This window comes from Mya arenaria, chromosome 9, assembly GCF_026914265.1.
Source record: "Mya arenaria isolate MELC-2E11 chromosome 9, ASM2691426v1".
NCBI lineage: Eukaryota > Metazoa > Mollusca > Bivalvia > Myida > Myidae > Mya > Mya arenaria.
In genome coordinates this window covers 39,158,049-39,183,990 of record NC_069130.1, presented here as the reverse complement: position 1 = coordinate 39,183,990, position 25,942 = coordinate 39,158,049, and the positions used below count along the sequence as shown (strand labels likewise).

The following is a 25,942-nucleotide window of genomic DNA, read 5'->3' as shown; positions in this document are numbered from 1 at the left end:
TATCATCATCATAATCATTATAATCATTATCATCATCATCATCAACACAACCACCACCAGCACCACCATCGCCGCCGTCGTCATCATCATCATCACATCATCATCATTATCATCAGCGTCACAACCACCACCACCATAATCACTGACGTCTACATCGTTGTCGTCGTCATTTTCATCATCATCATCATCGACATCGTCGCCGTGGTTGTAGTCGTCATTGTCACCACCACCACCACCACCACCACCATCATCATCATCATCATCATCATCATCATCATCATCATCATCATCATCATCCAACTCATCATTTAAACACATTTTCATCCTCATCATATTAAATACAAATCAAACAATATTTTCAACATTTAATCATATCTTCTTCAATAATACTCCAATTGTGTGACATGTCTAATAATAGGGCATTGTATATTCTATTATTTAGGTAACTCAATGTGTTTATTGTTTGGGTATTTCCTTTGAAGCATTTGTCGATAATGCACCAGTCAATTATAACTACGCCCCTCCCCCAGGTCCGGGGAATAGCGGGGACTTTGACTTTCGTTCCTGCCAAGCCCGGGTAAAACCCCCGTCTTGCGGGGACGAATTGCTGGTAAGGTCCCCGTTTAATGCCCTCGCACCCCAGGGACCCTAGGTAAGGCCAATTCCTCGCTATATTTGGCGCGAAGACAAAACCACCGCACTCACACGGCACTGCAGGGCCACCTGGAAGGTAAAAACACGGCCAATTTCCCCGCCTTTCCCCCCCCCCCGGACCTGAGGGCCGTGGTTACAATTGACTGGTGCATAAATGATATCATAGTTTTGTAGATAGCATTATAATAATGTGAAATTTATGTAATAGATCATAAAAATTAAAAAAGTCAACGTGTTATTGATACATTTCTATAATACAGAATATAAAAAACAGCTGAGCTAGAATGCCATTGTGAATAAAGAAATAAGTTAAATATTCCATATCAATTAATAATCTCTTCGCGAAGTAAGTACTTAACATTTATCAAATGATATCACATTAAACTAGGAAATTAGTTGATTTATTGAGGGATTCTTTTAAAAAAATGTCCATCAAGTTGAACCGACTATTGCACGTGTTGATTACGGACTGTTGTGTTATAATTAAACAAGAGCACCGCGAAACGGAGCATTATACGCCCGAAGAAGATTCGGCTTTAGGTCCTTTTAATGTAGTGATGATTTGTATAAAGTTATTTGAAAATCGCTTTATTAGTTACCAAGTTATGGCCCGGACACGGAATTGCTAACGGACGAGTAACAAAGATGTGGCCCGGACACAGAATTGCTAACGCCCCCCCCCCCCCCCATGGTGATTCTAGTCTTTGAGTTATGGCCTGGACATGGAATTGCTAACGTCCCCCCATGGTGATTCTAGACTTTGAGGTATGGACCTGGAAATTGCATGTGGCACATCCTTTTAATGTAGTGATGATTTGTATAAAGTTATTTGAAAATCACTTTATTAGTAACAAAGATGTGGCCCGGACACAGAATTGCTAACGCCCCCCATGGTGATTCTAGTGTTTGAGGTATGGACCTGGAAATTGCGCGCGACACATCCTTTTAATGTAATGATGCTTTGTATAAAGTTATTTGAAAATGACTTTATTAGTGACCAAGTTGTGGCCCGGACACGGATTTGCTAACGCACCCCCATGGTGATTCTAGTCTTTGAGGTATGGACCTGGAAATTGCGCGCGACACATCCTTTTAATGTAGTGATGATTTGCATAAAGTTATTTGAAAATCACTTTATTAGTATGTGGCCCGGACACAGAATTGCTAACGCCCCCCATGGTGATTCTAGTGTTTGAGGTATGGACCTGGAAATTGCGCGCGACACATCCTTTTAATGTAATGATGCTTTGTATAGTTATTTGAAAATGACTTTATTAGTGACCAAGTCGTGGCCCGGACACACGCACCCCCATGGTGATTCTAGTCTTTAAGGTATGGACCTGGAAATTGCGCGCGACACATCCTTTTAATGTAGTGATGATTTGTATAAAGTTATTTGAAAATCACGTTATTAGTAACAAAGATGTGGCCCGGACACAGAATTGCTAACGCCCCCCATGGTGATTCTAGTCTTTGAGGTATGGACCTGGAAATTGCGCGCGACACATCCTTTTAATGTAGTGATGATTTGCATAAAGTTATTTGAAAATCACGTTATTAGTAACAAAGATGTGGCCCGGACACAGAATTGCTAACGCCCCCCATGGTGATTCTAGTGTTTGAGGTATGGACCTGGTAATTGCGCGCGACACATCCTTTTAATGTAATGATGCTTTGTATAAAGTTATTTGAAAATGACTTTATTAGTGACCAAGTTGTGGCCCGGACACGGATTTGCTAACGCACCCCCATGGTGATTCTAGTCTTTGAGGTATGGACCTGGAAATTGCGCGCGACACATCCTTTTAATGTAGTGATTATTTGTATAAAGTTATTTGAAAATCGCTTTATTAGTTACCAAGTTATGGCCCGGACACGGAATTGCTAACGAACGGACAGACAGACAGACAGATGGACAGACAGACAGACAGACGATGGAGGCCATAACATAATACGACCCTTCGGGCGTATAAAAAGAAAGCTTTCATCCAAGTTCGATATATTTAATAACACCAGCCCCAACGACATTGCTGTGTACAGTTAAATCTATTTTTGGATGCAAGTAAATACACAACATAAATCAAATTAACTGAATACACAGAAAGTGGTTGATAATAATTAGTTCCGGGAGAAAGTAACATATATTTCTATAAATAGAATGACACTTCCCCATTGATTGTTTCACTGTTTTTCATCAAATATGAATTCCCATAATCGACGCTAACATTTAACTTATTGTTCACATTTTGGTGAATTTGAAATGAAGCCATTTACTCGTATCATAAAGCACTACATGCGTATCGTCAAACTTGAGAACCTCGAATGACGGCGAACTGTTCATATGTTCTCGGATGTCTTTCATCTCACTGGCAGGTTCCACCGTGCAGTACTCCATGTTGCATGTAATGGTGTGTGGTATGTTCTTCATCGTCTCTATCAGACTCCGCACCGCCTCCGCTGTCATTGTCACCCACCTAAGTGTAATATCGGTGATGGAGGCTGGAGGGAGGAGGTGGAGCTCACCTAGATCTGTCCACTGTATGTGAAGGTGTTGTAACTGAGGGAGACTTGGTAGTGTATCCACAAGTAACTGGACATTCTTAACGCTACTTAACTCAACACGTTGTAGTTTACTCCACCTTTGATCGTCTTTAAATAATCTAAATATGTACATTTCAACATTCGATGATACACTCTCTAAGTCACATGCTGTAATATGTGTTGGATCAACCTGCACACGTGTTGTATTGTCTCCGTCTATATACAGATATTCCAGCCTGTGACACTGGGACAGGTCATACTGCCCATAACGGTACAACAGTTCCACTGCTTTGAGGGAGTCGGAGGAGGATGTGATCACCTCCTGCAGCTCTTCCCCATTAATTTGATCATTGTATCCAATGATGACTAGTGACTGAATACGTTCCTTGTTTATCATCATCAGCTTTTTTAACACTACGAAATCCTCGTCACTACGAATCAAGAAGTGTGTGAGATAGAGCGGTATGTCATCATAGTTGTTCGCCCTGGCTTCACGGTGTCCGGAGAGAATCAGGTCCTGAAGTAGTAGAGCCTCTTCATAGTCGAGTGATGGTGGGTATGGTGGTATAGAACTATTGATCCATGAAGGCATGTCTGGTATAGAACTATTTATCCATGAAGACATTTGTACACCGAGCTCGGGCTTCATTCCACATATGAAAATAAATGTCTGAGAAACATCTCCCAATATATTTTCCTTATTATCTTGTTCGTACTTGTTTGATAGCTGACTGAAGTCGTTTTCATTTAAACATAAATGAAGAGCCGCTAAAAACTCTTGAAGTGTTTTATGAAAGAATGAAAAGTGAGATGATCTCTTGATCAATGAGTTGGATTTCTTCTCCGTGAGTAAGCCTGACTTCAACGCAAATTCAACCTGTTCCTTGCTTAACAAAGCGTTGACTGTTTTGTTGCTGAAAACAACAGACGAATCTCTGCACTCTGAATACAAAGTTGTGTATGCTAACTTTGCCAGCGCAAGGTAAACCATGGGATTTCGCATGAAGCATTCATGTTCCTTTAATACAGACGGCAGTTCAATTTTTGGAACTTTATGCCCGCTTTGCATACAACTTAGTCTACATGATAGCATGTTTATCACGCCAGCATAAATGTCACATTTTGAATCGGTTAACGATTTGCCCTCGAACCACAGGCACACGAGCTGGGTGATACTGATAGGTGCTGACAATAATCCTTCAAGATCCTTCTCTGACACCATTTTCATGAAAGCCCATGTTGTTCGTTCATCCTCATTTCCCCCTTTAAGAATGTTGATGATATTTTCCACGAGTTGCTCTGTGTCTGCAGCTCCTTCTATTTCAAGATATTTGTCGATCTTTGAATCCTGCACTCTAAACTGTGACATTCGCCAGGGACGCGTTGTCGTGAGGAGTGTGGCCTTGTTGGCCGAATTTCGGAAAGGGGTGACTTTTTCCTCAGTTTTGCAGGTACAGTTTACGTTTTCCGGATGGGTCCATTCGTCGAGGCCGTCAGCTATGATTAAACATGTTTCACTTTCCAGCACCGTCTGTAATAGCCGGTAACCATCATCGGCATCCTTCTCGTGGTAGATTTTACGTATAAGTTGATCCTTGATCATTTGTGCTAGATCACACGTTTTACCTGAATCTCGTAGGGTGACATGAAACAAAAATGCAAACTTTTTGAAGAATTCTGGGTCGACAAAGCTTGTTTTAATACCGACGTTTTCCTCCGCTGGTAAATGCTGGTGAGTCCAATCCAGGGCACACATAACGGAGAATGTAGATTTGCCATTGCCCGGTTCTCCAACAAGGAAAACATTTCTGAGCAACTGATCTTCTTTTAAGAAAACATCTGAAAACTTTGCAACATCTTTACCGCTTTCTTTGTTGTCAATTTTGCCGATTTTTCGATGATCTTTCTCCACAATTTTCGGTGCCACGTAGAATTTCCTGAGTTTGGCGTTCTTTTCTCCGAGAATGGGAGATATCGGCATGTCGGCCAAAGTGGTTCGGTAATGGTTTGCCAAACGTAGTCGTAATCCTGAAGTAAATGTAAAGATATATCATTAAAAACATAAAAATAAGAACATATACGTTTGCATTATCACAAAACACTTGGTGAGAAAACAGGAATCAGTTTTGTGACAAGACGCTCGGTACAAAAGATAAAAATAAGCAATATCACAAGACCCTTGATGCAGACGATTAGTAATATCAACAGACGCTTGTAAAGAAGATTAGAAGCAGAATTATCAAAAGTCGTCTGTTGCAATAAATAAGTAGCAGCCTTTAACAAGAGGCCCTGGACCAAAGATAAGAAGCAGCATTATCACACGATGCTTGTTACAGAAGATAAGTAGCAGCCTTTACCAAGACATTTGGTCCAGAAGATAAGTAACAGCATTATTACAAGAAGCTTGGTACATAAAGATAAGAGGCAGAATTATTACAAGACGCTTGTTACAGAAGATAAGAAGCAGCATTATCACAAGACGCTTGGTACAGACAATAAAAAGCAGCATTGTCACAAGACGCTCAGTTCAGCAGATAAGAAGTAGCATTATCACAAGACGCTTAGTACAGAAGATAAGTAGCAGCAATATCACAAGACGCTTGTTGCAGAATATACGTAGCAGCATTATCATAAGACGATTAGAAGCAGCATTATAAGTATATATCACGAGTTTCCGGTACGGATAGAAAATTCCGACCCGGGGGCACGCGCGTAAACTGGTAACGAGGCTTGCCGAGTCACCGGCCACGCAACGTGCCCGAGGGTCGGATTTTCCTATTCGGACCGGAAAAACATGATTGATATATTTTCTTGCACATCTAAAATTATCAAATTGTGGTCAAGTTGATATAAAAAACCCACTTATGTACATTTTACGAACCAGCGCGTGCGACATCGTTTACTGACGTCATAAACCGCAATTATTTTAGTTTAGTTTTAACATATTTAGTTTACAACGATTGTGAAACAAGTTATTACAACATTATATTAATCACTCTCGTTGGCACGATATTACGCGAGAGTGTGGTCTTGTGTTTTGGGGTAAACCGGAGAACCCGGAGGAAACCCACTTGTCCGGCTTGGTGACCACAAACCAAACTCACATGCGCCCAAGCCGGGAATCGAACCCGGGTCGCTTAGGTGAGAAGCGAGTGCGCTAACCGGACAACCAATTATTTTAAATAAATATTGATGTCAAATAGTTACTCTGAAAAACGCGTCTTTTATGATTATTTATTTCCAATTTTAATCAAAAGTCTTGCATACTTATATATTTGATTGCGCTTTACTGAAATGGTTAAATATACTTTTCATAAACAAAACAATAAAAGAAATAAAAAATGACACGTGGATGCGCGTGACTCATCTAACATAGTGGGTGTAAGACGGGGTTTTCCAGCACTGGTGACATAACCGGAAACACACGTCCGGTATGCAAAAATATCATAAGACGCTTGGTACAGGTGATAAGAAGCAGAAATATCACAAGACGCTTGGTAAGAAGAAAAGCAGCAATAGTGTAATGGTTGTATAAGTTAAAAGTTGTATGAGTTCTTACAAGTATCTATCATGTGTTTCGGTACGGATAGAAAAATCCGACCCGAGGGCACGCGCGTAAGCCGGTAACGAGGCTTTCCGAGTTACCGGTCACGCAGCGTGCACGAGGGTCGGATTTTTCGATCAGGACCGGAAAAACATGATTGATGTTTTTTCTTGCATACTTGAATTAGTGGAAAAATTGACGTAGAAAACGTACTTTAGTACATTTCAGCAAAAAGCGCGTGCGACGTTGTATACTGTCTTTATAAAGCGCAGTCATTTTAAATCACTATCGACGTCAAATAGTTCCTTTAAAAATCGCGCTTTTACGATTATTTCTTTTCAATTTTAATTAAAAGTATTGTATACTTATATTTATGATTCCGCTTTATTGAAATTGCATACTATACTTTTCATAAACCATACAATAAAAGAAATAAAAACACACGTCCGGATAGAGAAACCCCCCGACTCGATGGCGCCTGCGTTGCCAGGTAACGAGGCTTGCCGAATTACCGGCTGCGCAGCGTGCCCGAGAGTCGGATTTTTCGATCTGGAACCGAGGAACCTACACATATGATAGACATTTTTCTAGCATACCTTGAATTACAATATTTTGTGAAAATATACACGGAAAAGCGCATGTTTGTACATTTTACCAAAAAGGGCGTGCCATGATGTTTACTCACGGCATGACGCGCAGTAAGTTTTATTCACGGCATACGTCAAGAAGTTTCTGAGTATCACGTCTTTTAAGGGTTACTTTTTGTTTTGAAGGTATATTAAAGTTAATATTTATCGCACTCATCTATTGAAATCTCATAATTATAGTTACATAAAGTGTATAATAAAAGAAATAGAAAGTATTACGTCACAGCGCGTGACTCATCTGGCATGGCAGGGGAGCCAGATGGAATTTACTTGCATACCGGACGTGTGTTTCCGGTCATGTGACCAGTGGTGGAAAAAAACTGTCTTACACACCCCATGTAAGAGGAGTCACGCGCAACAATGCGCCACTTCTTATTTCTTTTCTTGTATGGAATATGAAAAGTAAATTATGCCATTTCAATAAAGCGCAATTAAATATACAAGTATTCAAGCGCTTTGGTGAAATGCACAAAAGTGCGTTTTCTACGTCAATTTTTCCACAAATTGATAATTTAAGATATGCAAAAAAAATATTAATCATGTGCTTCCGGTCCGGATCGAAAATTCCGACCCTCGGGCACGCTGCGTGTCCGATAACTCGGAAAGCCTCGTTACCGGCTTACGCGCGTACCCTCGGGTCGGATTTTTCTATCCGTACCGGAAACACATGATACTTAAATTCCAGCACGGCTGACGTCACCGGAAATGCCTATCCGGTGTGCTAGAAATGCAGAGTTTCAACACTATCTTATCTTTCTTAACGAAAGTTAGTGGGCGAAAACCATTTTTCTTTCTTAGAAACAGTGACCTACACCCTACTTCTCATAAGCAACCCCAAGCTAGCTCTTTACATAAACCACCCTACACACAGTTCCATATCCATATACGTCAATTTGATCAAAAGCATCGCTTACCTTCCTTCAATATCTCCCCTTCGTTCTCAGCACTGATCTTGAAATCGTCTGTTTGCAGCTGTCAACAAAACAGATCAAGACATCCAATAATTCAAAGGTTATTTTACAAAATAATATAATAACAAGAGATGTTAGTGAAACATTTATGCCCCCTTGGGAGCCAAATTGTTAGTAGGATTTGGACACTTAAATAAAATATGGACAATCAGAAAACCTTTTTTCAGCTTACAGTCACACTGACCTTGACCTTTGACCCACTGACCTCAAAATCAATAGGGTTCATCTGCTGGTCATGACCAATAAGCCTACCTAGTATGAGGTCCCTGGGTCAAAGCGTTCTCAAGTTATTGATCGGAAACCGTTTTTCATGTTAAGGTCACACTGACCTTGACCTTTGACCCACTGACCTCAAAATCAATAGGGTTCATCTGCTGGTCATGACCAATACACCTACCAAGTATGAGGTTCCTGGGTCAAAGCGTTCTCAAGTTATTGATCGGAAACCGTTTTTCATGTAAAGGTCACACTGACCTTGACCTTTGACCCACTGACCTCAAAATCAATAGGGTTCATCTGCTGGTGATGACCAATACACATACCAAGTATGAGGTCCCTCGGTCAAAGCGTTCTCAAGTTATTGATCGGAAACCATTTGGTATTCCGACCGACCGACAGACAGACAGACCGACCGACCGACCGACCGACATGTGCAAAACAATATACCCCACTTTTTTCAAAAGGGGGCATAATAATAATATAATATAAACTATAAACTTATATTATAAAGACAAAATGTTAACGGAAAACAGTTTTACTACATCAGAAAGTGTATGTACGTTGTCATAAAGGTGACATGTGTAAATAAAACTATTTTTTATCTCGTGATCACGACTTGTGTCATGGGTCTGTCGGGGGTCGTGACCCATCGGTACGCAACCTTGGTTTGGCCTCGCTTCTAATAAGGTCAAATAGGGACTCCCACCTACACTTAAGTCTGTTGGTCTGATTAGATGCAAGGTCAAATAGGGTCCCCGACCATCACTTAATTCCGGTGATCTCCTAGTAATTAGGTACATGGTCAATTAGGGATTCCCACCTATACTAAAGTCATGTGATCTAATTAGATACATGGTCAAATAGGGACCCCACCTAAACTTAAGTCCGGTGATCTAATTACCATTTACGTGCAAGGTCAAATACGGACCCCACCTACATTAAAGTCTGGTGATCTAATCAGGTGCAAGGTCAAATACGGACCCCCGCCTACACTGAAGTCCGGTGATCTAATCAGGTGCAAAGTCAATTACGGATCCCCACCTACACTAAAGTCCGGTGATCTAATCAGGTGCAAAGTCAATTACGGACCCCCACCTACACTAAAGTCCCGTGATCTAATTAGGTGCAAGGTCAAATACGGACCCGCACCTACACTAAAGTCAGTTAATCTGATTAGGTGCACAGTCAAATAGGGACCCCCATCTTCACTGAAGTCAAGTCCGGTGATCTAATTAGGTGCAAGGTCAAGTAGGGGCCCTCACGTACACGAAAGTCCGGTGATCTAATAAGTTGCAAGGCCATATAGGGACGCCCACTTACACTAAAGTCCGGTGATCTAATTAAGTGCAAGGTAAAATAAGGACCCGCACCTACACTAAAGTCCGGTGATCTAATTAGGTGCAATGTCAAATAGGTACGCCCACTTACACTAAAGTCCGTTGATCTAATTAAGTGCAAGGTAAAATAGGGACCCGCGCCTACTTTCAGTGTTTACCTGTCGCAATGTCCTGTGAAGGAAAAAATGTTTTCACTTTGTCTGTAGGTGGATCAAATAGGGCCCTGACCTACACTAAAGTTTGTTGATCTAATTAAGTGGAAGGTCAAATAGGGACCCGCACCTTCACTAAAGTCCGGTGATATCTAATTAGGTGGATCAAATAGGGCTCCGACCTAAACTAAAGTCTGTTGATCTAATTAAGTGGAAGGTCAAATAGGGACCCCACCTTCACTAAAGTCCAGTGATCTAATTAAGTGGAAGGTCAAATAGGGACCCCCCCCCCCCGCCTACAGTAAAGTCCGTTGATATAATTAAGTGCAAGGTCGAATAGAGGCCCCCACTTACACTAAAGTCCGTTGATCTGATTAGGTGCAAGGTCAAGTAGGGTCTAAAGTTCGGTGACGAGGTCAAACCATACTATTCTAAATTGTTTTCAATAAACGCATACCTGATCCGCACAAAAGGTAGTCCACTCGATATAATTCCCAATCGCTCCTCTTACACAAGAGTACAGAAATATCTTTGCACGAGTTTATGGAATCTGATATAAAACAAGAGCGGTCACAGAGACAGCGCGCTCGACTATTCCGCCGCTTTTCAGTGTAAGGATTGAAAAGTTTTGGCGAAACATGCATGGATCACTGTTAGATTAGATTTCAATGCAATACATGATGTGCGGAGATATTAACATAAATGTGGTTACATGCAAAATTTTAACCAGAATTTTAAGCATAATAATAAAGGGCCATTATTTGCAAAACACAAGTATCTAACTTGATTATTCAATTAGGTTAGGTGGTTGTCTACCATTGTATAAAGTCTCAATGCAATAGATTAAGTAGTTGCTGAGATATTATCCTATGTGTGCTAACATGCAAGACCTTAACCAGAATTTCTAAGAAGCATAATAAAGGGGCAAAAATTATATAATATGAAAGATAGAGTTATCTTACTTGATTAAATAAGAAGGTTAAATGGTTGGGAGCCTGTGTGTAATGTTTCAATGCAATTCTGAATTCATGATGTATTTGCTGCAGCATTGACTTAAAAGTGGTTACATGCAAAACCTTTACCAGAATTTCTATGTTGAATAAAAAAGGGGCCATTAATTGAATTTAATGCAAACTAAAGTTATCTTACTTGGTTACTAGTATTTAAGTAGATTGGATGGTTGAGTACCATTTTATAAAGTCTCAATGCAATTCATCCAGTAGTTGCTGAGATATTAACCTGGTTAATGTGTGCTTACATGCAAAACCTTAACCAGTATATCTGAGTATAATAATTAAGGGCAATTATTTGCATTAAATGCAAACTAGAGTTATCTAACTTTGTAAATTAAGTAGGTTGGATGGTTGATTACCATTGTATCAAGTCTCAATGCAATACCTCAAGCAGTTGCTGAGATATTAACCGTCTCAATGCAATACCTGAAGTAGTTGCTGAGATATTAACCTATGTGTGCTTGCACGCAAAACCTTAACCAGAATTTCTAAGTCAAATAATAAAGGCCTATTATTGGCATTAAATGCAAAGTAGAGTTATCAAACTTGGTTAATTAAGTAGGTTGGATGGTTGAGTACCATTGTATAAAGTCTCAATGCAATACCTGAAGTAGTTGCTGAGATATTAACCTATGTGTGCTTGCACGCAAAACCTTAACCAAGGGGTGACGCCGACGCTTGGGTGAGTAGTATAGCTCTCCTTATTCTTCGAATAGTCGAGCTAAAAAGGACACTTGCAATCATACCTTTTTCAGCTGTTTCACGGCCTCGCACCCTCGAGTCGGTATGATAGTTTCGTTATGTCCTCTAGGATATAAGTTCATACCTGTTGAAGCACTTCTACAGTTTTTTGAGCTTAGGGTATGCTAGTTTAATTGTGTCCCATAACATAATAAGTCAATTCCGGGTGCACACATGTGCAGAAGTTGGCAGTCAAGTCGTCTGCGAAGTTTCACCATGCATAATAAAATTATTTTTAATACTCATGCCTGAACTACACAAAAAATAGTACACATGTTATAATTTAAAAGTACTCTTCCAGCAAGTTACTATGTATTTCTACACGTGTCGACCGAATTTAATACAAAAAAGTAAACGTTAACTTATACCCTTTCTCATACCTGTTCTGTGGCGTGTTGTGCCTTACATCGGTATGCTGGTTCAGCTGTGTCATCTATCGCATACAGTCAAACCTGTTTAATCTGTTCCACGGCATGTCGTACCTAGGGCCGGTATGCTAGTTCAGTTTTGTCATCTATCTTGTAAAGTCATACCTGTTTAAACTATTCCACAGAGTGTGGTGCTATGGGCCGGTATGCTAGTTCAGTTGTGGTTTTTATCATGTACAAGCATACCTATTTAATCTGTTTCATGGGATATTGTGCCTTGAGTCGGAATACTAGTTCAGTTGTGTCATCTATCATGGAAAGCCATACCTTTTTATTCTGTTCCACGGCATGTCGTACCTAGGGCCGGTATGCTAGTTCAGTTGTGTCATCTATCATGGAAAGCCATACCTTTTTATTCTGTTCCACGGCGTGTCGTACCTAGGGCCAGTATGCTAGTTCAGTTGCGTCATCTATCTTGTAAAGCCATACCTGTTTAATCTGTTCCACGGCTTGTCGTGCCTTGGGTCGGTATGCTAGTTCAATTTTGTCATCTCTCTTGTAAAGTCATACCTGTATAATGTGTTTAGTCTGCTATCATGTAAATTTGTACCTTCTTAAGCTGTTCCACAGCGTGTTGTGCCTCCGGTCTGTTTGCTAGTTCAGTCTTATCCTCCAGCAGGGTGCGTAGCTTCAACACAAAGTCCACTAGTTCTGTGTTCTTGACCCTCTGGTCATGGGAATGGCGTACGCGTCGACCAATGTCCCGAACCTTAAATGTAATGTTTGAAATAAGTTTTGACTAACATAGCTTCTAGTTGTGGTGAAGATGGCACAATTGAAATGCATACTATCATGCAATATGTAGTAACTATATATTCACTTTAAGACTTCTTGGTTGTTTGGATTAGAGTAACGAATGTACAAAATAATCAGAGCAACTTCAAGTGAATACTGAAACATTCTACACTTATTATGAACATTCTTAAAAGCTGAACTCTCACAGATTGACCGTTTAGGCCACGTTTTTATGTTTTGTCTGGGAATGAGCCAATGTTTGCGTTAATGTCTGGAAACCAGTGATATAATGATAATACAGTGAGATGTTGTATGAAAAAAAGCGTTAGTAAAAAATTAGTTTCTCGGCAGTTCTTAATAAGTTGTCTTATATGACTAAATTAAATGTATTGATGTGCGAAATCAGCTGAATTTGAGATAAAAATATAATAAACGTCAAAACTGTCAATCTGTGAGAGTGCAGCTTTAAAAAGTCAACGGAATCGTATAATATGATCATAGTGTGATTAATATGTTTACCTCTGTTAATAAATTTTGCTGTGTCGCAACGTTAAACGACAGCTTGTTCTGGAAATCCTCGCAATTCATCATGATGCTGATCACTCCGTTAAAGTCACTGTCTTTGATGGAGGACACGGTCTTGTAGCCATCAGGGGGCAGGAAACACTTGCCTATCTCCCAGGGAATGGTGCTCCATTTGTCGGCGTTCGTATTCTTCCATGATGGTCCCGAAAACCTGTGATGTTTGACTATTTCATCACGGACGCCTTCACAAATCCCATTTGGACAAGGAGCATACAGTTTTTGAGGACAGTTATGAAATCTACAGTTTCTAGTACTGGTGCATATCCCACGAGTTGGGCACTTCAACACGTTTTCTGTGAAACAATGTGCACATGCTGCCCTGGATGGAAGACCCTTGGATGTTCTAACAGTGCTATAGATGTCCTGGTGAACGCATGTCAGAACGTCCTCCAGAAAATCTTGTAATCCGTCCTTGGTGATTTTGAGGGCGAGGGCGGCCTTTATCCAGTTCTGGGCGGCCTTCTTCTTTAAAAATTCTCGATAAGAGGCCATTGTTTTGCCATTAGATCTTATTCAATACCTGGTAAAAGAAACAAGTCACTGAGTATTACTTACATTACAAAAGTCCCCTTCGGATTCTTAAACAAATTGAAATTACTAGCATTAAAATAAGAGCTGCACTCTCACAAATTTACTGTTTGCCAACTAATTTATTATTGTCTTGGAATGAGCCATGTTTTTGCATAAATATCTGCAAACTAGTGGTATAAGACTGCTGACAAAAGATCAGATCGCAGATTTTCATATTTCCATCGAAAATTTATCTTTTATGGCTAAAAGAGTTACTAACGGTTTAAGAAAAACACATTTTTTTTTAACTAAACTATGAAAATCTGCGATCTGATTTTTGTCAGCAGTCGTATATCACTGGTTTCCATTCATTTTGATATAAATTGGGTCGTTCCAAGACAAATTTTTTTTAAAGTTGTCAAAACATTCAATCTGTGAGAGTGCATCTTTAAGAAAATGTTGAAATAGCCACCACATTTTTCACGACGTAAATTATTTTTTTTTTTATTGGCCTGCATAATATCCCTATTGCCCTCTATCCGCATATTATATTACATGGACCAAGTTTTAATACTTCATCATACAGGGCAAAGATCCAGTTAAGGGATTGGTGTATTCACTGCTATACCAGCCAAATGTATCATGTGCTATACACAGCAGCTTTTATAATTTTTGGATAACATTTTTGCTGTTATTATAAGACCCTTTTAAAGTGTAGTAAACTGATTCTTTATGTTGCCATGGCAACTAATAAAATAAAATGATGTGCATGATATTCGGACGGACCTCCCCTACTGTGGAATCGGTAGGGGGTTAAAATTATTACATATTATACAGCATAAAAGTATTTAAGTAATAACCATTGTAATGGTTCACGGTTATTTATTTTTTTACCAAAATAATCAATTTAATGCGATGCAGTCGCATAACTCTTTATTTTGGTAAATACATACTGACATAACCCTTAAAGCTGCACTCTCACAGATTTACCAATTTTACAACATTTTCTTTTGTCTTGGAAACAGCATTTTTGCGTGAATATCTGCAAACCAATGATATAAGATTGCTGACAAAAAATCGGATCGTAGATTTTTATATTTCCGTTCGAAAACTAATGTTTTATGGTTAAAACCATTACTTATGCTTTAAGAAAAATGCATAAAAAATCATTTTTGAACTTAAATATAAAAATCTATGATCCAATTTTTTGTCAGCAGTCTTATATAACTGGTTTTTATGCATTTTCGCAAATATTGGCTTATTCAAATACAACGAATAAAAAAGTTGACAAAACGTTCAATCTGTGAGAGTGCAGCTTTAAATCAGCTTAGTATTTGACATAATATTTTGTCTACTGGTTCAGCCCCCGACTGCTAATTTACTTAAGTGAATGTACTGCAGATTTTTAAAATACTGTCATCCCATTGGGCAAAAATATAATTTTGACCTCTAATCGCAGGTTCGATTAGTATATACAAATTTATTTTAGCTCGATTGTGACGAAAGTTAAGCTTATAGAATCACTCCCGGGTCCGTTTCCTGGGCAGAAACCAGTACTGTATCCATTTTGAGAGGCCATGAGAAAGTACCCCTGGTGGGGATTGAACCCCTTGGGTGAGAGGCGGGCACCTATACCACTAGACAACTCTCACCCCTATCGTGATAAATCCAATCTATGGAACCCATAGCATCATCACTCTGGTGAACGAGAATGATTAAATTGATGCTGATCCGTGGTCTAGTGGTACCGCACTTGACTATCAATCTATGGGTAGGAGGTTCGACTCCCATGCAGGCCTACAGCCTATAATATATAGTAGTATCAGGTATCAGCAGATAAGGTAAATGAAATTATAAAACTATGCTTCATTCACTTTTTTTTCAGTACTTGTGTAGATGCATTGTTATAATACAGTATTATTCATTGTATTTATAGTTATCCTTCTTACCTGATTTATATGTTTGTTGTATAACATTTACGTAAAGTTTTATTCTACAGTGATTTTTATTTAAATTTTCAAAACCACCTGTGGCTTTACAATTGCGAAAATAAGCACGTTAATTCCCAAAATTGGGAAAATACAATGAACATTAAAATGGTCATTAAAATAAACAGTAACAAAGACACCTATTAAAACTCTTTCAACTCTCTTTAATGACTGTTACTATCATCAAAACATGTAAAAACATGATTTTTGTGCCAAATGATCCCTATCAATGTTGGGAAATTTTTCATAAATAATTACAAAGGATATAATTTATATAATACTATAATGAATAACATTGGTATTGCACTGACTCTGTTAACACCTTACATTGTTTAATCCCTTGTTTTAACTCTTTGAAATAGTCAATTGATTGATTAACAAGTTCTTAAAAATTTCAGAGACAATTTAATGGGCTTCCTCTTAAATTGGATACAAAATCTGCTGTCTATTAAAAAATGTTTTTCACACTCATAGAGAGAATGGAATGAATATATCAATATTTTTAATTTTTTCCAATTTCCAAATAGTCAGACTTGTTTGCAATTGATCATAAAACAAATTAATGAATTTTGTAGGATTTCATCAACATGTTTCCTTCGGCATTCATCAAAAAGTAAATACACCATCATTATAATAAATAAATAAATACAGTTGTCTACTTCAGTTTCACTTCTCAGTTATGTCATTTTCCGATATTGGCAATGAAGGTCAATGTCATGTATGTAAACATGTAGTTTAGGCATGACAAAGAACAGCATTGTCTATTAGTTATTTTATTCCCCTCCTGCACCGAATAATTTACTGTCACTTTTGAATTAGTAATCCTTTTGTTGACAATGACACATGTTTTTATTAACACAATGATTCTAACTCTTAATTTGTTACATGCTCTCTGATTGGATGAAAAAATGGAGTTAAACCAATGAAAATCCACCTTTCATCATGACGCGGAAATTACATCATTGTATGTTTCTGTGAATAGACGCTTGCATGTAGGGGAAATAACTGTTTTGTTTATAATTTCATCGTCTTTTATTCTTATTTTCTTTTGAAGTTTAAGAAACCAGATTGGAAATTTTTATTCAGAAATGGTAAAAAAGGGTTCTTTTTGCCATTGGGAACATGACCGAATACCGGCTATAAATATTGCCGTAAAAACACTGACAATTCATAATTGTATTTTTTATTCATTTCTGAGGGGAATTGATTACCAATTATTGGGGAAATATGACTATTTTTTGGGAATATTGCACGATTTTCGGCGAGAGGAAACAGCCGTTATTCGGCGGTAAATTTCACGAAAAAAAATCACTGGTACATTACAATAGTCCCCTTCGGATTCTTATACAATTTGAAATTACTAGCATAAATAAGAGCTGGACTCTCACAAATTTACTGTTTTGGCAACTTATTCATTATTTTCTTTGAATGAGCCAATTCATTGCGTAAATATCTGCAAACAAGCGATATAAGACTGCTGACAGATCAGATCGCAGACATTCATATTTCCGTTGAAAATTGAGGTTTGATGACTAAAAGAGTTACTAACGGTTTAAAAAACCCCGCATAAAACATCATTTTAACTAAACTATGGAAATCTGCGATCTGATTTTGTCAGCAATCTTTTATCACTGGTTTCCATTCATTTTCGTATAAAATGGCTCGTTCCAAGACAAAAAAAGTTGTCAAAACGTTCAATTTGTGAGAGTGCAGCTTTAAAAAAATGTGAAATAACAGCCACATTTCTCTTAAAAAACAATTGTTGTGAGTAATGAAAAGAAATAAGTTATACCATACCACATGATAACACATAGTTGATTTACGATGTCATGAATTAGGATTTTCTCAGTGATAAGCTCATTTTCAATAAGGACTGAGCCCTATTTAAAAAATAAATATTGAATAAGGAATCAGTAACTTAGGGTGAATACTGAATACTTTTGGACCCAGAAGTGTGTCCTTTGATGATTTCAGAATTCAGCAGGTCGACTGCCCAGGTTGATCTATAATCTGACACCAGCAAAGGGGGGAGGGGAGGGGGAGGAGGTGTGTGTGTGTGTGTGGGGGGGGGGGGGGGGCAACAGGCACCCGCCCCCTAAAATCATCCCTTTTTGCAAAATAATTTGTTAAAATTTTCATGGGGGAGTAGACCCTCCCCTCCCCCCTGCCAACACTTTGAACAAAGTAATTTAGGTTCCGACGGAGGGGCGAAAGTCAAAACGTTACGCCCCTTAGTTACTTCCCCTTTAACGTCAAATTATGGAGCCACCCCTGTTGACCTCGGGCCCTTCATACCCTTTTTTTACACAATGGCCCTCTTTATTACTTACGTTTTTTTTTCTTTTTTTTTTATAATTTTAAGAATTCTTTTTAATTTAAACATGCAATCCAATTAAGACAGTATAGTTTATTGGTCTTAAAGCTGCACTCTCACAGATTGAATGTTTTGACAACTTTTTAATTTTTGTTTTGGAACGAGCCATTTTTTGCAAGAATCCATGCAAACAAGTGATATTTATAAGACTGCTGACAGAAATTAAATCGCAGATTTTTATAAATAAAATGCAGTTCAAAAATTAAGGTTTAATACAGTTTTCTTAAACTGTTAAAACGGTTTAAGCCATCAAACATTAATTTTCGAACGGAAATATGCAAATGTGCAATCTGATCTTTTGTCAGCAATCTTTTATCACTGGTTTTCAGATATTTACGCAAAAATTTGCTCTTTCCAAGACAACAAATAAAAAAGTTGTAAAACCGATAAATCTTTGATAGTGCAGCTTTAAGACAATTTAGTTATACCAACACATCATATACCATTTTTAAGGGAATTGGCTCCTCTCTTCATGGCACCTTTTAAAAAATGGCTTTTTTCTATGCTGATTAATAAATTTGAAAAAAAAATCAACTAGACTCAATCATGAAATCCATTAAGTTTGATATATACATAACCTTATTATTTTTCGAACATCATATAATAATAGAGGCATTAAGGTGTGTTGTTTATACTTAACCAAAATGATATACATCAACATTTATGATACAAACAATGAGTCAGACGCCTGTGCTGCAATCTAGTTGTGCATTTTTATTTATTTCTGGCTAGATGAGTAAACTCACTCTTAAATTAAGCTTTTAAGAAGTAAACGAAAAAGGCAAAAAAAAAAAAAATTGTTGTCATTTCATGTTCCCATCAATTTTAATTGTTCACCTTGAAAATTCCACAACACGTCTATCCGAAGTTTTCTGGTACGAATCACTGATATCTGTCTTTCCATGTCTTGAATGTCACAATTCAATTTAACAAACATGACAACATAGTAATAGAACGACTGATAGTACTTAGATAAACAAATACCTCGTATCCCTTATGTCAACATGTAGGTACAGTTGTTGATTTTTTCAAGTTAATTCAATGTTGCCGCTTCTTTTAAAATGTCAACAGACACAACACTACAGTACCAGGTAAATAAAAAAACGCCACCCTAATACTCCACACTGGTTACCAAACACTAGCAAATTTTCCCAAACTGCTTTTGCTTTTGCCTCCCTTTAGGGTTTTAATTATTTAACTGTCCAATCAGGTCAATGAATTGTGACTATGTAATTAATACATGATTTCACAGTCGCCATATTCGATTTTAAGACTGAAATTGAATTGCGAACGTTAGAGCGTTATACCGTTAGCACGTAGACCGGGCGTATCAATGTATACTACAGAACGCCCGGGCGTAGCTATGTATACTCCAGAATGCCCGGACATACCTAAGCATACTCAAGATCGCCCGGGCGTACCAATTCATAACCCAGAGTGCCCGGGCGCACCTATGCATACTCCAGATTGCCCGGGCGTAACTATGCAAACTCCAGTTCGCCCGGGCTAAACTATGCATACTCCAGATAGCGCGTGCGTAACAAGGCATACTTCAGGTCGCCCGGGCGTAACTATGCATACTCCAGATCATACAGCGGTCCCTATGAATACTCCAGATTGCCCGGGCGTAACTATGCATAATTCAGATCACCCGGGCTAAACAATGCATACTCCAGATAGCCCGAGGGTATCAATGCATACTCGAGAGTGCCCGGGCGTAACTAAGCATACTCCAGATGGCACGGCTAAACTATGCATACTCCAGATAGCCCGGACGTAACTATGCTTACTCCTGAGTGCCCGGGCGTACCAATGCATACTCAAGAGTGCCAAGGCGAATCTATAGGCATACTTCAGATCGCCCGGGCTAAACTATGCATACTCCAGATAGCCCGGGCGTAACTAGGCATACTCCAGATCGCCCGGGCGTAACTATGCATACTCCAGATCGCCCAGACGTAACTATGCATACTCGAGAGGGCCCGGGCGTAACTAAGCATACTCCAGAGTGCCCGGGCGTAACTTTGCTTACAACAGAGTGCCCGGGCGTACCTGTGCATACTCCAGATTGCCCAGAGTACCCGGGTGTACCTATGCAAACCCCAGAGTTCCCGGACATACCGATGCAAACTCTAGATCGCTCGGGCGTACCTTTTCATACACCAGAGTGCCCGGGCGCACCTATTCATACACCAGAGTGCCCGGGCGTAACTATGCAAACTCCAGATCGCCCGGGCTAAACTATGCATACTCCATATCGCCCGGGCTAAACTATGCATACCCCAGATAGCCCGGGCGTAACTAGGCATACTCCAGATCGCCCGGGCGTAACTATGCACACTCCAGATCGCCCAGACGTAACTATGCATACTCGAGAGGGCCCGGGCGTAACTATGCATACTCCAGAGTGCCCGGGCGTAACTATGCTTACTACAGAGTGCCCGGACGTACCTGTGCATACTCCAGAGTGCCCAGGCGAACTTAGGCATACTCCAGATTGCCCAGAGTGCCCGGGTGTACCTATGCAAACCCCAGAGTTCCCGGACATACCGATGCAAACTCTAGATCGCTCGGGCGTAACTATGCAAACTCCAGATTGCCCGCCTAAACTATGCATACTCCAGATAGCCCGTGCGTAACTAGGCATACTCCAGATCGGCAAGGCGTAACTATGCAAACTCCAGAGTGCCCGGGCGTACCTATATAGAACCCGTGCATAACTATGCATACTCGAGATTGCCCGAGCGTAACTAAGCATACTCCAGATTGCCGAGGCGTACTTATGCATACTCCAGAGTGCCCAGGCGTACTTATGCACACTCCAGAGAGCCCGGACGTACATATGCATACTCTAGAACACACAGGCGTACCTATGTATATTCCAGAGTGCCCGGACATACCTATGCATACTCCAAAATGCCTTGGCATCATTTGCATAATAACGAACGGTCGTGCGTACCTATGTATACTACAGAACGATCGGGCGTACCTTTGCATACTACAGAACGCCCGGGGGTACCATTGCATACTGCAGAACGCCCTAGCGTACTTATGCATACAACCAATCTCATTAAAATCATATCGTGACGTTCACTTCATTTCATTACGTAACGTCATGAAGCGTGTATTGGGGATCTGATTTTAATGAGACTGGCATACAACACAATGCCCGGGTGTACCTATGCATACTACAGAACGGTCGGGCGTACCTGTGCATATACCAGAGTGCCCGGGCGTACCTATATGCATACTACAGAACGTTCGGGTGTACCAATGTATACACCAGAGTGCCCGGGCGTACCTACGTACCCTTGTATACATAAGAACGCCCATGCGTACAGTTGCATGCATAGTTCAGATCGCCCGGGCGTTCCTATGCATACCTCAGATCACCATTGGCCTTTTCTAGAGTGCCCGGGAGTACCTATGCATACTCCAGAGTGCCAGGGTCTACCTTGGCACACTCCAGAACGCCCGGACGTATCTATGCATACACCAGGATGTCCGGGTGTACCTTTGCATACTCCAGAACGACCGGGCCTACCTATGCATACTATAGAGTACCCGGTGTACTTATGCATACTACAGAACGCCTGGGCGTACTAATGCATACACAAGAACGCCCGGGCGTACCCATGCATACTCCAGATCGCCCAGGCGTACCTATGCATACTCAAGATTGCCGGGGCGTACCTATGCATACTCCAGAGTGCCTTGAAGAATACATGTATTATCTAAATCGCGCGGGCTTACCTATGCATACTCAAGATCCCAGGGACGTACCTATGCATACTTCAGATCGCCCGGGCGTACCTATGCATACTCCAGATCGCAGGGGCGTACCTATGCATATTCCAGATTGCCTGGGCATTTCTATGCATACTCCAGATCGCAGGGGCGTACCTATGCATACTCCAGATCGCCTGGGCGTTCCGCTGCATACTCCAGATCGCCCGGGCGTGCCTATGCATACTCCAGATCGCCTGGGCGTTCCTATGCATACTTTAGATCGCCCGGGCGTGTCTATGCATACTTCAGATCGCCTGGGCGTCCCTCTGCATACTCCAGATCGCCCGAGCGTGCCTATGCATACTCCAGATCGCCTGGGCGTCCCTCTGCATAAACCAGATCGCCTGGGCGTTCCTGTGCATACACCAGAACGTCCTGGCATACATGTGCATACTTCAGATCGCCCGGGCATTTCTATGCATACTCCAGATCGCAGGGGCGTACCTATGCATACTCCAGATCGCCTGGGCGTTCCGCTGCATACTCTAGATCGCCCGGGCGTGCCTATGCATACTCCAGATCGCCTGGGCGTTCCTATGCATACTTCAGATCGCCCGGGCGTACCTATGCATATTCCAGATTGCCTGGGCATTTCTATGCATACTCCAGATCGCAGGGGCGTACATATGCATACTCCAGATCGCCTGGGCGTTCCGCTGCATACTCCAGATCGCCCGGGCGTGCCTATGCATACTCCAGATCGCCTGGGCGTTCCTATGCATACTTCAGATCGCCCGGGCGTGTCTATGCATACTTCAGATCGCCTGGGCGTCCCTTTGCATACTCCAGATCGCCCGAGCGTGCCTATGCATACTCCAGATCGCCTGGGCGTCCCTCTGCATACTCCAGATCGCCCGGGCGTGCCTATGCATACTCCAGATCGCCTGGGCGTTCCTGTGCATACACCAGAACGTCCTGGCATACATGTGCATACTTCAGATCGCCCGGGCATACCTGTGCATACTCCAGATCGCCTGGGCGTTCCTATGCATACTCCAGATCGCAGGGGCGTAACTATTCATACTCCAGAGTGCCTGGGCGTAACTATGCATATTACAGAGTTCCTGGGCGTACTAATGCATGCTACAGAAGGCATGGGTGCACCTATGTATACATCAGAACACCCGGGCGTACCAATGAAATCTCCAGAACGCCCGAGAGTGCGTTTGCATACTTCAGAGCGCCCGGGCGTACCTATGCATACACCAGAACGTCCTGGCATGCATATGCATACTCCATAATGCCCGGGCGTACCTATGCAAACTCCAAAGCACCCAGGCGTACCTATACATACACCAGAACTCCCGGGCATACCTATGCATACCCCAAAATACCCAGGCGTACCTATGCAAACTCCAGAACCCTCGGGCGTACCTAACCATACACTAGAACGCCTTGGCGTACCAAAACACACTCCATAACGCCCGGTTTTACATATATATATATTGTATATATATATATATATATATATATATATATATATATATGCACGCTCCAGAGTACCCGGGCGTACCTTTCGCGATTTTGCGTTGTCTATGTATCAGCTTATGTGATTGTTTTCTAATTCAGTTAGATGGCGCTCACTCCGCCTATTCTTATTCATTTCATCTTACTAATACTTAGAGCTTTGTGCTTAATTAACGACTGTTTCATTTCTTTCTCACGATCACGTAGAATAAACGCAAGACTGCGATTTTTCAATTTCGTGAATCGCGTTAGAAAACTGTCAACATAGTCTAAATTACCTAAAAAATCCTGGGTTAGGTTTTGTAAAAATAATTTTCGTTATCTGAAATTTTCTCAAAAGCAGTAACGTTCGCGTACATGTCTGCAAGAAGACTTCAGTTATTTTGTTTTCGAGTTTATCGCTTTCAGTAAAAGACCACAAAAGAAACTATAAACTTACTTTATTATGCAGTTTTCCGCTTATTTCAGCAATCCACACATTTAAGCACCGTTTGTCTAACGTACCAGCCAGCTATGGTAGCCTCCGCAGATAGATCAAAGACACATATACCCGGGCAAGTTAAATAGTAAGCGGTAGATTGCATGGCTCGTTGAACAACCTCGTTTTGAAAGACGATATAAAGGATGTTTACGCCACCTTATATGCAAACAGCCCATGTTCGTCCTTGACACAAATGCAGATCACGTTCTGTTATAATGTTAGTAACATTGCATACTTAAGTTTCTAAATAAACTCTTATACAGCAAAATTACAAAATCGTTGACATCAACTTATTTCAACAGTTTCCATAAGGTAGACGATATTTTTTGTCCGCTTACATCTCAATCGAAAGAAAATGTTGTTGGTAGGATTATCTGAAGCTGTTTTCTTTCTGTCCTAATGGCGATATATATGTTTATATGTTTTATTGTATCTTTTGAGGAAGCACTTCCGGCGGTGGACAGTCGTAAAACAACACCTTAACTACTAAGAAGTGACATCACGCCGATAGCAATAAGGCTACGTCTACTTGATTTGACTTACAGTGTCACTTGACCTCTTTGTAAGGGGTTCCGATAAGTACGCAGAAGCAGACGATAATAATACAAACGTTATACTTGACAATCAGATTAAAAAAATGCATGGGACATGGTAAAACATAGCAATAAAAGCAAGTATAGCATTAAATAAGTTCGTTATTGTTATTTAGTGTATGCAATGTATGATTCAGGTAGAAATACTTTCTAAACTTTAAAATAATTTATTTCTGATTATCATCGGAAGTTTGTTACAGTATTATAACCATCTCTATTTCAAAACTCCAAATTAGGGAAACAAAACATGTATTAATTTCTTTACGAAAGTCAGCAAAAATCGACGTTTGTTTAGATCCATTGTCAAAACTCAATGAATTTCGCTGTTATTCTTCCTTTCTCCATTAAGATTCACCTGTTTTATACAAGTGTAATGAATATAATTATTGATATTACTACCTTAATGCTTCTCTCAATATATTAGTGTCCGTATTAAATGAAATGCAACACTGTTCTAACAAGCGGCAAAGAAGTTCGAAATGACCTTAGTCATTATAAATGAACAGGTTTTTACTTTGATTTGCGTCATTTACAAAGATGATCTTGTTTTATCTATAATACACGAATATACTTTTTGTGACCTTTAGTTTCATGATGTCAGCTTTTTTATCAAATATAATAACACATGTAACTCGAATCAACTCAGTTGTCTTTTTCACTACTATGTCCAAACAAGCTTAAAAGCAAATGTATATGCTTCGGATTTAAAACTTTACGCACAAGAAGGAGACACATTTAAAAATAAATATAAATCGCAAGATATAGTGAATATTATACAGTAATAATCATTATGATATTTCTTGTTTTATGACTAACGGAAAATATACGTATACTATGTACGGTTACATTAAGACATTTGGAGGGTTGAAATAGTCTACCAAAAGGTCCCTTGTTATCAAACAATTGCAAAACAATTCATAATTTGAGCAGCATGAAAGGAAAGTGTCAGTATGTTGGATTTCTTTAATTGTCTTTATAATCTCCCAGTTATGAGAAACATAATTGGTGTGAAATATATAGAAAACAGCGTTATTACACTACTGTCGATATGTGCAGATTGTCGGAGGTCATGGCGGATAGCAACGGCGACTCGTAAGCCCCGCCTAATCTGGACGCTGATTGATCAGTCGGATATCGAACAGTTAGTTTGACTCACAGGCTGCGCCATGTTAA

The 25,942-nt window shown here is 40.1% G+C and overlaps 1 protein-coding gene and 1 long non-coding RNA gene across 7 annotated transcripts in view; one reads left to right on the top strand and one right to left on the bottom strand.

Annotated features, from left to right (window-relative positions):
* Positions 1-353: 353 nt before the first annotated feature.
* LOC128246603 (uncharacterized) overlaps positions 354-25,942 on the bottom strand; it is a 41,359-nt gene continuing 15,770 nt past the window's right edge. For 2 of the 6 annotated variants that reach the window (XM_052964881.1, XM_052964887.1), the window contains exons 2-5: positions 13,502-14,087; positions 12,798-12,956; positions 8,301-8,358; positions 354-5,223 (exon numbers count right to left, since the gene is read on the bottom strand). In XM_052964881.1, coding sequence (XP_052820841.1) covers positions 2,894-5,223; positions 8,301-8,358; positions 12,798-12,956; positions 13,502-14,059 — 3,105 coding nt within the window. In that variant the 5' untranslated portion in view covers positions 14,060-14,087 and the 3' untranslated portion in view covers positions 354-2,893. Of the gene's footprint in view, positions 5,224-8,300; positions 8,359-12,797; positions 12,957-13,501; positions 14,088-16,714; positions 16,882-19,423; positions 19,558-24,134; positions 24,272-25,942 lie in introns of those variants that run through there. The other 4 variants (XM_052964882.1, XM_052964883.1, XM_052964885.1 and 1 more) reach the window with 4 other exon arrangements.
* On the top strand, positions 17,051-25,646 carry LOC128246617 (uncharacterized). Its single transcript, XR_008263293.1, has 3 exons — positions 17,051-17,156; positions 24,164-24,261; positions 24,618-25,646. It is a non-coding gene; the product is annotated as an uncharacterized LOC128246617 (long non-coding RNA).